The sequence below is a fragment of the Gavia stellata genome, chromosome 2, assembly GCF_030936135.1.
Source record: "Gavia stellata isolate bGavSte3 chromosome 2, bGavSte3.hap2, whole genome shotgun sequence".
Classification (NCBI taxonomy): domain Eukaryota; kingdom Metazoa; phylum Chordata; class Aves; order Gaviiformes; family Gaviidae; genus Gavia; species Gavia stellata.
The window spans coordinates 16,956,986-16,970,216 of NC_082595.1; the positions used below are offsets into that span (position 1 = coordinate 16,956,986).

Below are 13,231 nucleotides of genomic sequence, written 5' to 3' on the forward strand. Positions count from 1 at the left end.
AGTGAGGCTGTGTGAGTTGAGGTAGAGACTGTGAGGTGTTGCAGGTGGGTGGCAGGTTCTGCTCTTCTCTGTTTCAGGGAGCTTTTTCAGCTTCATCTGTTCTGAGACAAAAAAATGGGCCCTGGCATGTGCCTGTCCCGATGCTTGAACCCGGAGAGCTCAAATACGGGAAAGCAATCATACCCAGTAGTTTAAGCTGACTGTGGTTTATGGGCCATATCTTACAGACCATTACAAGGAAAGCCAGTGGCCCCAGTGCCAGAATAAGGAATGAGTAAATGCCTGGAGAATTTGGCTTTATAAGAAAAAAATGAATCTCCTTAAGTGACACTCACCAGGGTAAGAGACTGTCAGTTGTCAGGCTTTGGGATGTACCTTGATTATTGGTTAGGGATCAGGAGTAATTCTTACCTAACTTTAGATATATTACTGCATATCTATATGGAGGATTTCTGGTTTCATCTGGCATTTTAATCTCTCCTGTTGGAGGCAGGATGCTAGACTAGCGATCTGATAATGTGCACCATTACCTGTTTTCCTGTATTCATGCAATAAAGAAACCAAAAGTACCTGTAACAACATACGGTGAATTAGAGTCATAAGATTGGATTGTGATTTCAATTTGGTGTGAACTGGGGGGAAAATAGGGGAAAATAAGTCCACAGCAGGAATGCAGAGCTCGGAGAGCAAGTATGGTTGAAGAGATGAGACAGTCTACTTACTACTGCAGGCATTTTCTAAGAAGGCATATCTGAAAAGCTGAAATGTTGTCTGGCTCAGACTCTGTGCCTGTTGTGCTCCTTCAAGAAAAATACTTTGCTGACTGGAGCTGACCTGAGGCCCTTTCCCCTGCAACGAAGATGTTCTCTTTCTTTCCCGTGGTCAGCATTTTATGAGTGCTCTTTCCTTATCTCATTACAGGCGCGCTGGCTGAGGACAGGGAATGGGTACGTTAACCAGCCTGTGCTCCTCTGGAATTTGTACACAAGCAGAGACGTCCTCAGCACTTCCAAACTTGTCCCAGGAGGAAGGTTGGGACAAAAGGCACTGCTGGCCTCAAGGGACTGGTAATGGGCAAAGGGACATTTCACCCAGACACAGGGAGTTTATCACTGGTGTGGAGTCGGCAGCGGGTGAAAGCCCTTTGTTGTTACTGCTGGCAAACACGTCGGTGGCTTCCTGTGGGTTCAAAGTGGCTGGGAGCCTATCAGTCAGCCCCTGGCAGCCTTCCTGACTGCTTTGCCAGGGTGGTGCTGGAGGACGGGCCATGGAAACGGAGCACCGGGGCCGGTGCAGCAGGAGCGGGTGCCATCCTGGGCCCGCGCTTGCATTTGCTGTGCGAAAAGGCAGTGGCAAGTTTCCCTGCTGCTGCAGGCCCTTTGCAAGCTCCCTGGGTGGCTCACGGGACTCGAGAAGGGATACACGAGTCCTTCCTGTGGATCAGCGCTCTGAATCAGGGGCAGGACAGATAGGTCACGGTGTCCTGTTACCCTCCCGGTGTGGGCAGGCTGCGGGCCCGGACGCGGTACAGCACAAGCAGCTACCAGTCTGCTACAACCTGAGCAGAGCCCGCCCAGGTCGGGGACCCAGGGAACGCCGCCTGGGACGGGCCGCTGGTGGCACCGCGGCGGGCCTGCTCCAGCACCTCGGGCCCCCTCCGGGCCGGAGGTGCAGGCACCAGCGGTCACGCCGGCGGGGCCCCTTTAAGCGGAGGCCCCGCCCCGTCCCGCCCCGTCCGGCCAATGGGCGCCGCGGCTGCCGCGCCGTTCGTTACAAGTTTCCCGTCGCGGGCAGGGGCGCGGGGCGGTCGTGGCGGTGCGGGAGCCCGGGGCGGCGGCGCCCGACGGCAGCGGGGCGCGATGCCCGCCTGGGGCCGCCGGCGTCGGGGCTGACGGGAGCAGGCGGCAGCGCTGCCATGAGCGGAGCCTGGGGCCTCGGCTAGGGAGCTCTGCCGTCCCTCAATAAACACTCTGCGCCGAATGTCTCTTGTCCCTTGCAGCACGCTGCCAGCTGGTACCTCCCTCCTTTCTGAAGCGTAACCGGGGAGGGGGTGGAAAGCAAAGGAAGTTTGGTATTTATTTTTTTTTCTTTAGACTTTAGGAAGGGATTCCCTCCCCCCGCGGAGGGCTGTAGGACAGAGAGCGGTGGCGGAGGAGAGAGGGGTGCAGCTTGAAAGCGGGCTGTCCGGAGCCTTTCCCCCCCCAGCCCCGCCGTGTACCTGGGGGTGCTGGATGCAAGCTCTACGGAGCTCCTCCAAGCGTAGCATCAGCGACTCGGCAGATGTAGATGCGTGCGTGTGTGTATGCTTAACCCTTTTTTGGCACCTCGGATTTGTACCATGCTGAAGGTCCTCACCAAAAAGCTCAGGAACCAGAGTTTGAATGAAATTCAGCCTTTCCAGCTAAAGGTAAGAACAGCCGGTTTTGTCTCGGTTGTTTTTTGCACCCTTCAGGTAACTAATAACGGGGCCTTGAGAAACTAGTAACTTGCGGTGTTTATTATGCTGGGCCAGTTTCCTGCCAGCCAGTGTGCTCAGTAGGAACTGGCCTAGGCTGTATGCCTGTTGCTGAAGTCCTGTTCCTTTGCTCTCAGAGTTACCCTGCACAATTCCATAGATAATATAGAGAAGTGGATAAAGGGAGATGTATCTGTCTGTTCTTCAGAAGTATTTAACTGGGTTCACATTTAGCTACATAGGCATGTGCCTGTCTAGTTACCTTTGTATGTGTGTAATCTATAGTCTTCCAGCCTTCCCCAGGCTAGAAGCCCCCTGTGCTAGGTACTGTACAAACACGATTTGCCTAAAATGCCTTTCAGCTTGTCATTTGCATTTCTCTTCCTTCTGGTCCTGAAGGCTGGAATCTGGGCTGAAGTTTGCAGTTGGGCTCACTGCATTGACCCATGGCTTTCTGAACTCTGCTTATATCCTTTCTTAATGCTCAAAAGAAAAATGAGGATCACATACTCAGGATAAGGGATATCTAAGCGCTTCCTGCAAAATACAAGGAGGAATTTTTAAGCCATATGCAATGGGATAAAAATGAAGTCATGATGGTTACTTACAAAAAATTACCAGATCCTGATTTGGCAAAAGTGTTGTGAACCAAGGGATACCCCCTGAAATCAGCAGAGTTACTCTGGATTGGCATCAGTACTGCGGGAAGTGTAGCGCCTGGCCCCAAATCAAAGAAGAGATCTGAGAAAAGTAGCAGCCCTCATTGCCCGAGTTGGGGGCTGGGGATCTGTATACCAGACTCTAGCAGAGTCTTTTGTATGTGTTGCACAGAGGCGGGTTGCCGTGTGGCTGCACTTCTGCACAGTCACTGGACATGCTGATGGCAACTTTGTTAGAAACAGTGCTGATATTTCCTCAAAGTTTACTGTGTCTGTGTACTACTTCCTGTGGGGATTGCATATTCTGTGGTTCTTGGGGCAGGCAGGATTAGATTTTATTTTTGGAAATAAAATAAGGGCAGTGCTTTAGGTTGTGGTGGATAGATTCAGTGCAGAGTATCTCTGCAGAGGCAGTGGGGGATTTCTTTTGAACCTTGTGTTTCTGGGCCTTGTGGCTGTGATTACCTCCTTTAGCTTTATTGTTTGTCTCTTGGAGCCTCAGGTTGTGAAGCCGTGAGAATCTTTGGAAGGAGCTCTCAGAGGTATATACAGCCTTCAGGATGCTTGGTGGCATGCAGGAAAACCCTCAGGAGTGGGTATCTGCAGCCATTTTGTTCATATTAGTGCCAAGGTTTCATGCTGCAAACAGGTGGTCTGCATTTCTGCAGGCTCAATAGAGAAGAGAGACGTAGGCTTGCACTGTTTCTTGCAAGGCTAATGCATAGACCATCGGAGGTAGTGTTGCAGCCTGCTGTGGGGAGTGGTACAATGACTGGTATACATGTGTATGGGCAGAAAGCCAGACTTTCAAACTGTGGGTTTATATATGTTTTGTAGGCCTTTGGGGACCATGTGCAGCTGCCTGGTCTTGGTTGAGCCTTGTACCAGCATACTAATCGCTTAGTAGAGCGTGCAGTGCTGTGCCTTAGCTGTGAGGCCAGATGTCCTTGCAGGTGTGGACATGGAAATAGGTGTCAAAGCGGTGTGTGAGTTTCCCATGGCTGCACTGTGCATGTACCCTGTGATGAGGCCAAATGTCCTGTACTGTCTCCCTCTACTGCCCTCAGATGATGTGGGGTTGCCAGGCACAGATCAGATTTCTGCCTTCTCAACTTCCTCACATTGGTCTGTGCCTGTGCAGGTCTATGCATATTCTGGCATATGTGGTACATGCATTATCTGGAAGGTCTGGTCTGTTGTCATTGAAACCTAGTGAAAAGTTAGTTAGGTGTGAGCATAAAATCATGTCTGTAGTAGTGTAAGTGGAGAATAAGCAACTACTTCAGATAGAATAAGAATTGATCTGCATCCACCAACCAAACCAAGAGTTTTCTGAGCTTTAAAAACAATGTGCATAGCTGCTCTTCTCCTTCATTACCCACTTGCTTTTGCACTTTATGACCTTTGGAAGTTCCCAAATTCAAGGGAAAGCAAGCTGCTGTTGTGTTTCTAGCTTGCAACAGTACTGCCATTAGGCAAAGTCCCAGGAGACTGTCCTTGAGTAAATTGTCAACTCATTTTTCTAAGCTTGGGAGATTTGACCAACCTTGGATTGGCATCCAAGATTTGGGAATCTTTTCAGGATGAAATTTCTGCCCACTGTAAAGATCTCATTTTGTTACCATGTGTCCTGAATTGGTTTAGCGTGGCTGTGATAGGTCTTCCTAGTCTTCCCCCACTGGGAGAAGCTGAGAGGCTGTCATTGCCTCCTGTGAGTGAAACTAGGAAATATGCAAGCTTTGGGTGTTGATGTAATGGACTTTTTGGTTTTTTTCCTACTAAAGTTGGTCTTTAGGCAGTTGACAACTAAGGCTGCTCAGGGGGCTTTGACTAAAGAGGTCTGCTGCTTTGTGCTGGTGTTGCTGAGGAAGTTACTGTCCCTTTATTGCCCTTTCACCACAAGTCACCATGATGAGAAGGGAGGGATTGACTGACTGACACTTCACCTGCCGTTTGGTTAGTGTGTGCTGCCACCAGTTTCTGGTAAGGGTGGCTGGGCTGTGAAGCGTGGTAGTTAGGGTTCAAATTTGAACCCTTAGCCATGGTCCTGCTGACCTTGCTGTCTCCCCACTGGACACTCGTGCCCCTGTAGCAGGGGCAGCTCAGTGGCAGCATGTCTACTCCTGAGCTGTTGCAGTTCATAGTCCAGCCCAGTGGCTTAGAGTCCTTCAGCTGCTGCAGCTAAATCCAAGAAAGGATTGTGAATTGGAGCCTTGTGCCTCAGCCTGTTCCACCTCTTGCTTCAGTGGTCTGGTGTTATTTGCAAGAGATTAGGCCAGATTCAGAGACCTCCAGTGTTTGGCTGGCTGTTAGAATAGAAAGCCAAAAGCAGATCTGACTTTACAGGTCAGGATTTATCTTTGATAACAGTGGGCAATTGGGTCTGTTCCAGAGCAGACTTTCTGGGACAGGAAAGAAGAGTGAGGACAGGGGGTTGTCCCATACTGTAGTGAAATGCTTCAAGTAAGGGAAGTGAGAGAGGCCTGTAACTCAAGTCCTGAACTTTTCATTGGTTGTCCAATATTAGAGTCTAGTACAGTTTTTTTCTTTCGTAGTTGAGAAGCCCTTCCTGAATTATAAGTCAAATTCTTCAAGGAGCTTTTAAAATGCATATCCTGGGGTTGCATGTGGGTTTATGTGATGGAGTACTGATATTGAGCCCTTAGAAGTACTCTCTAACTGACTCAATGAAACATCTTGTTCACCTCTGTTACTTGGGGTAGGGGTTTCTCACACAAATGCATTTCTTCCAAATCCCTCTTCAACTCTTGTGCCTTTGCATATTTGTGTAGTGGCTAAAGTGTAGGTGTCTATTTTCTAAGCTTTCCTTGCAAGCAAGCTCCTTGGGGCAGGGAGCATCTGTTTGGAACAAGTCTGTGCATTGCCAGTCAAACTAAGCCCTTAATTAGTGGCCCTAGGTGTTATCAGAATAAAACAGTTGGATTGTGGTGTGTTAAATAATTTACTGGCTGGAACATGTAGCTGAAGAGAACTGAGCACTTTAAGGGTGGCAATTCCATTCCAACTTTGCTGTCGACACAACCAACTTTGGAGGCAATGCAATTGATGTTCTAATCCACAAAAGTTGTTAAATTACTTATGTACGTGGCTTATTCCAAATGCATTACTTATGTACAGGGCATATGTCCTGAGCAGAGACATGTTTGTAATTTCCTTAATGTTGATCAATGAAATGAAGTAATGTGTGAGTCTGTTCTGGTGATAGAGAACTGCATTTCTCTGCTATGTAATTTTAGCCTTAACGCTTGCTTACAAGGGAACTGTGGACTAGGCACTAAAAAAGCCACTGTGTCAGCTCTCTTCACTTACCCTTGCAGCTTGTACGTGTGCATGCACAGCTCTGGGGACCAGCAAGTCTTGTCAGTTATTTTCTGCTGGCATCTGCATCTGGAGTCAGCTATGAGACTCTGGTCTGGCTGGCCAGCCCTGAGGAGTGACTGGAAATTATCCCGATCCTTCCTGTATGAGGGGGGTTCAGTTGGCTGTGCAAAGTGAACCTCAGGCTTGCAGGCAGTGACTTCTCACTCACTGTCTGACTGGTAGCTGGTTATTCTGCAGAGCCAGGAGTGTGTTATTTAAACTTTTTCTCCTCAGACCAAAAAAGAGTGAAGTAGCATCATTATTATTAATGCACAGTGGGTGTGCTTTCAAAGATCTGTGTAAGGGCTCATGCTTTGTATGAATGAGGACAGATTAATTTCCTTCTTTCTTTGGGTTGGCTGCTTGTCATGTGCTCAGCCAGCAACTGGTCTTCAGGCTGGCTGAAGATAGCTTGGCACAGTGAAAACTTAGCTTTGTCTGTCTCCTGTTGTGTATGAAGGTTTTCTCTCCTTCATGGGTTTTTCGGCACATCCCACCAAACAGGTTCTTTCTTCTAGGGCTGGAGGACTGTTTTACATTGAAGCTTTGCTTTTCCTTCTATTAACACCTGGTAACATTAGGTACTCATGGTTTGTCTTAATCTCACTCGGTAGAGGGTCAAGCACTTGCATGAATGTAAGTGTGCAAGTACAATTTTGGCTATTGGAGTACCTATGAATATGCCTAAAGTTAGGTTTGTGATAATTTGGACTAAAATTATGTTAGTGGGTTAGAAATGCTGTGATAGGTACTTAGCCAAGGCAAAGAATAGAACAGGCAATCCCAGCCACTCAGAAACCTTAAGTTTTTGAGACATCTACCTGAGGTATTATAAAATAATAGGTTTGCAATTCTTTCTACTTGGCTTCTAAGGTCTGAATCTTCAAGGGTTGTCATCTTCCCTACACAGACATCCAGCACCAATAATCTTCTGTAATGACTTAATGCCAGAGAGTGGGACAAATTGCAGATATTGCAAATACAGCATAATGGGAAGTTCATTGACATTGGGATAGTTCAGTGAGACATCCTCTCAGCTGTCCTTGTTTATTACTGATATGAAAATATGGGCTAGATCAAAAAAACAAATAATCCACCCCCCAGTGTCATGAAGAAATCTCATTACTGTTCCTTGTATTTCCCAATTCTTTATTTTTATTTGATTGAAAAATTGAATTCTGAAAATGAAATAATGTGTTCAACTTTTGCATTTCAGTGAAAACAGAGTAATCCATTTTGCTTTGCTGGACAGTGCAGTTCTACTTCATTTCTTGCTGTCACGCACTGTCTTACAGCTCCTGAATTTATGTTGCACTGTTTGGGATGCTAAAAGTTTTCCTGAGCAGGAAAATAGCTTATATTTGAAGTGAAAATAGAAAGCAGACCCAGGTCATCATTTATTTTAATTATGGCTCCTGTAAAACTGTGGGTTCACCTTTTTTAAAGTAAAAAGCAAGGCTTGCATCCGCTGAGGACATCTCTGTGGAGTTGTGGGTGGCAGGGCACACTCTGCTGTGGTGGGCCGGTCTGGCCAGCTTCTCTGGCTGTTCCTGGAGTGTGCCTGGGGTCACAGAAGTGTTGTTGGGATGCCTCAGTATGGGAACCAAAGGTGGTATTCCCTTTTCAGTGGGAAATACACTCCTACCTGCAGTGTAGGCAGTGCCAACCGCTCCTACCCCCATGCATTTATCTGTAGCCCCTGTTTTCCTGTTCAGTGGGATTCGGGTTGCCGGGTGACCCAACTGTTCCTAGCAGCCATCATCACAGGTATGTGTGCACTCAGGGCTGTTTTCTGCAGCAGTAACTGCTGTACGTGGCTGTCGGCAGAGCCCGTTTGTCCTCTTGCCACTGTTGACCAGCAGAGTCAGCCAGCTAAGCTGTTTTTGAATAGGTACCAGCACCACCACCACCCACAACTGCTCAGCATGAACGCCCAGGCAAGGATTTAGAGAAAAGCCAATTAGTTGTAACCTTTATCTGAACAGAAAGCATTCCCTGTGCAGTATGAACTCTGCTGTGACTCAGGTCTAAAAGTTGATGTAAAGGACATATGGCCCAATGTGACCTATGCAGAGCTGTCTACATGCCAATCTGGGCACAGGCCTGCCCAGGCTGTGGGGACACAGCACACAGGTGAAGCACAGTTCAAAGAAGTCTGGTTTCTTCTGGACCAGCTTGGTCACTACTTGGGGGTGGACAGCTCAGGGTGCCTCTGGGCATTTCTCCCCTCTTGCTATGTTCTTCTTGCTTTTCAGACCCATTAAAACGTCTTCCCTGCCATGGGCTGGTCTGTTTGGACCTTGACCTGACCCCCATGTGTACCTCAGTATATACATTGGACTGAATTGTTCAGTTGTAGGACAGGCATTTGGAGGCAGGGGTATCTCGGGAGCTGGCTGAGGCAGAGGGAGTGGATCTTACATGGTGAGTAGTCTCTCTTCCTGCTCTGTAATTACTGCAGCACACCAAGCGCTTGGCCAGGTGAACTTCTACCGTTCTCTCTTTGAGACAGCTCTAGTAGCGTGGGAATGCTACAACAGAGTACCCTTGTGTGGGTACATCATGTGAAGAGCTCACATGGTTGCCTCTCTAGTCCAGTCTTGATAGCTTCATGGAGGGTGAAATACTGTGGACACTTACGGAAACTTCCCAGTGGACCTGGATGTAAGAAAGTATCTTGCCTGGAAGATTTGCACCAAAGCTGCAACATAGCTGCATATGCAATAATCCAAATTGTGGGTCTTCCTACTTGTTCTGGGTTAGCATGACAGAATGACATTTGGGGGTGGCAGGGGCTAAAAGCCCAAAGAAGGTTCTGTAAGTGACTGTCAGCTTTGCAAGCAGCTGATGTGGACCAGTCTTTGTTTCCAGCCCTCTCCTCCCCCAGCACTCTTAGACAGGCAGCCAGCACACCATCCAGGCTCACTGTAGAAATAAAGTCCTGCTGCAGAGCCCCTTCAGCTTGCCAAGGCTTGAGCTGTGGTGCTGGGAGTGGAGATCAATGCCTGTGCCCCACTGGCTTGCACCTTCTAAATGCGTGTTGTCAGCAAGGAGATGTGGTGAAACCTAGAGAGGTGTCCCTCAGGCTTGGTAGCCTGTGAGGCTATGGATTGCCTTCCTCAAATGAGCTGCCATCATGTGGGACTGGCATGACTGGGTTGGTTGATCATTGTACCCAGCAAACACCTGAAAAAAGCCCTTTACAGCTTTGCCTGGGATCATCTCCCAACCCTTGTTCCAGCATCAGCTCATATGAGAAGACATAAGAGTTCAGGACTGAAAACACCTTTGGAGGAAAAGTGGAAACCAGTGCCTGAGCCTAGGTGGCCTGAGGAGGTTTTTTAGTCATGTCTCCCATTTCAGGGATGGGTTGACCTGAGGTTTGTTGCATGACTGCAAGGTGGATGGTCCTTATCTGAATCTAGATTTGTAAGAGGACAGGACATGTCTGGATGAAGTACTCCCAAGTACCTCAATATTCATTAATGTCCACAATGGGAGTAGATGGACCTTGGTTTCTGGCATTTCTAGGGAACAAACTATAGATTGGCCTTGGGTAGCGGATTAATTGATTTGACTCAGCTATAAACCTGGTTTTGAGCCACTGATTAAGGACATCACAGAATTAATGTTGCTGATGGCATAAAGATCCTATCCCCTCAAACTCATTTTGTTCAGAAATCTGTCTCATCTTACTCCTTCCTAATGGTGTCACATTGTTTCCATGATGCAGGCTATTTTCTATTTAACTAATGTCCTTACTACTTGGCATCAGAGGCCACAATCTGCCAGGCTCTATATGGGCATAAGATGAGAAGAAAATTTCTTTTGGTTGAATGGGGAATTTCCCATCTTGAGGAGATGTGCCAGACAGGCAGCTAGATCCTCCAGTTTGCTGAGAGTGTCTGGATGTAAGCTGGGAAAACATAAAATAATCCTTCCATATCCTGTCACCCAGATATTACACAGAAAGCCAAGTGGTTGTTCCAGACAGTTGCAACCAGACTGTTTTTGTGTGTGGGTTTCTTTTATTTTCTTTATTCCTAGGAGTTGGTTATACTGAAGAAATAAAAGTTCTTTGGCCAAAGTCTAATTAACAGGAGAGAACAGTGGTATTCGTTGTGGAGCATATGAAGTGACATAATTTAGAGGCTTAAAAAATCAGCAGCTTCCATGTATATATTTTTGTTCATAGAAAACCCTTTATTCTGGCTTGGACAGAACAAGTCATTCTTGGGAAACCCCTCAGTGGTATTTTGCAGAGGGCTGCAGGGTAATGCAACTTTTTCCCCTGTCTTTCACCTGAAATGGTATGTGGGGATGCTAATTTAGTATGTGATGCTTAGCTACTGAACACAGTGTCCCACCTGTGGTGAGTGAGGTGAGTTGGATCTGAAAGAACACCGTTGGGTTTTCTTCTGTGTTCCCTTGTGTTGTAACATTGCAAGTAAATGCATGTGCTGTGTGGCGTGCTTCCGTGAATGGGGCTTAAGAGCACCCATCCTGTGTTAGACCTACAGTCTGTTTCCCCTGGTATCCTATCTCCTGCAGGTGCCAGAGGTGGGCACCTAGGGAAGACTGTAGGAACAGCACATACCTTGGTCTCGGGGACTTCTTGAAACAGAACTGCTGTCTGTGCATTAGCAGCTAAGTGGACTTCTTTTACCTAAACCTATCCACTTCCCCCCACCAAATCTATAGAATCATAGAATTGTTTAGGTTGGAGAAGACCTTTGAGATCATAGAGTACAACTGTTAACCTAGCACTGCGAAGTCCACCACTAAATCATGTTCCTATGTGCCACATCTACATGTCTTTTAAATACCTCCAGGGATGGTGACTCAACTGTTTCCCTGGGCAGCCGGTTTCAATGCTTGACAACCCTTTTGGTGAAGAAGTTTTTCCTAATATCCAATCTAAACCCTCCCCTGGTGCAACTTGAGGCCATTTCCTCTTGTCCTATCACTTGTCACTTGGGAGAAGAGACTGACACCCACCTTGCTACAACCTCCTTTCAGGTAGTTGTAGAGAGCGATAAGGTCTCCCCTCAGCCTCCTCTTCTGCAGACTAAACAACCCCAGTTCCCTCAGCTGCCTCTCACAAGACTTGTGCTCCACACCGCTCACCAGCTTCGTTGCCCTTCTCTGGACATACTCCAGCATCTCAATGTCCTTCTTGTAGTGAGGGGCCCAAAACTGAACACAGTATTCAAGGTATGGCCTTACCAGCGCCGAGTACAGGGGCATGATCACCTCCCTACTCCTCCTGGCCACACTGTTTGATAGAAGTCAGGATGCCACTGGCCTTCTTGGTCTTCTGGACACACTGCTGGCTCATATTCAGCTGGCTGTTAACCAACACCCTCGGGTCCTTTTCTGCGGGGCAGCTTTCCATCCACTTGTCCCCAAGCCTGTAGTGTTGCATGGGGTTGTTGTGACTCAAGTCCAGGACCAGGCACTTGGCCTTGATAAACCTCATACAGTTGGCCTGGGCCCATTGACCCAGCTTGTCCAGATCCCTCTGTAGAGCCTTCCTTCCCTCAAGCAGATCAACACACCCGCCCAACTTGGTGTTCTCTGCAGAATTACGAGGATGCACTTGATCCCCTCATCCAGATTATTGATAAAGATATTAAACAGAACTGTCCCCAATACTGAGGCCTGGGTAACACCACGTGTGACCAGCTGCTAATTGGATTTAACTCTGTTCACCACAACTCTTTGTGCCTGGCCATCCAGCCAGTTTTTTTTACCCTGAGAAGAAAGCACCTGTCCAAGCCATGAGCAGCCAGTTTCTCCAGGAGAATGCTGTGGGAAACAGTGTCAAAGGCTTTACTAAAGTCTAGGTAGACTATATCCATAGCCTTTCTCTCATCCACTAAGTGGGTCACCTTGGCATAGGAGGACATCAGGTTAGTCAAACAGGACCTGCCTTTCATAAACTCGTGCTGACTGGGCCTGATCACCTGCTTGTCCTGCATGTGCTGTCTGATGGCACTCAAGATGATCTACTCCATAGCGTTCTCTGGCACCGAGGTCAGACTGACAGGTCTTTCGTTCCCTGGATCCTCCTTCTGGCCCTTCTTGTAAATGGCTGTCCCATTTGCTACCTTCCAGCTCACTGGGACCTCACAGGTTAGCCAGGACTGCTGGTAGATGATGGAAAGTGGCTTGGTGAGCACTTCCACCAGCTCCCTCAGCACCCTTGGGTGGATCCCATCCGGTCCCATAGACTTGTGTGTGTTGAAGTGGTGTAGCAGGTCACTAACCACTTCCCCTTGGATTATGGAGGCTTCATTCTCCTCCCTGTCCCTGTCTTCCAGCTCAGGGGGCTGGGTACTCAGAGAACAACTGGTCTTACTATTAAAGACTGAGGCAAAGAAGGCATTAGTACCCCAGCCTTTTCCTCGTCCTTTGTCACTATGTTTCCCCCTGCATCCAATAACGGATGGAGATTCTCCTTAGTCCTCCTTTTGTTGTTAATGTATTTATAGAAACATTTTTTATTGCCTTTTATGGCAGTAGCCAGATCAGTTCTAGCTGGGCTTTGGCCCTTCTAATTTTCTTCCTGCAAAACCTCATGATATCCTTGTAGTCCTCCCAAGTTGCCTGCCCCTTCTTCCAAAGGTCATAAACTCTCCTTTTTTCCTGAGTTCCAGCCAAAGCTCTCTGTTCACCCAGGCCAGCCTTCTTCCTCGCTGGCTCGTCTTTCAGCACGTGGGGACTGCCTGCTCCT

At 47.8% G+C, this 13,231-nt stretch overlaps 1 protein-coding gene across 2 annotated transcripts in view; it reads left to right on the plus strand.

The window, feature by feature from the left end:
* Positions 1-1,939: 1,939 nt before the first annotated feature.
* Positions 1,940-13,231, plus strand: part of LOC104254649 (uncharacterized) — a 65,451-nt gene continuing 54,159 nt past the window's right edge. For both annotated transcript variants that reach the window (XM_059835192.1, XM_059835197.1), the window contains exon 1: positions 1,940-2,407. In XM_059835192.1, the coding sequence (XP_059691175.1) occupies positions 2,303-2,407 (105 nt within the window). In that variant the 5' untranslated portion in view covers positions 1,940-2,302. The remainder of the gene's footprint in view (positions 2,408-13,231) is intronic.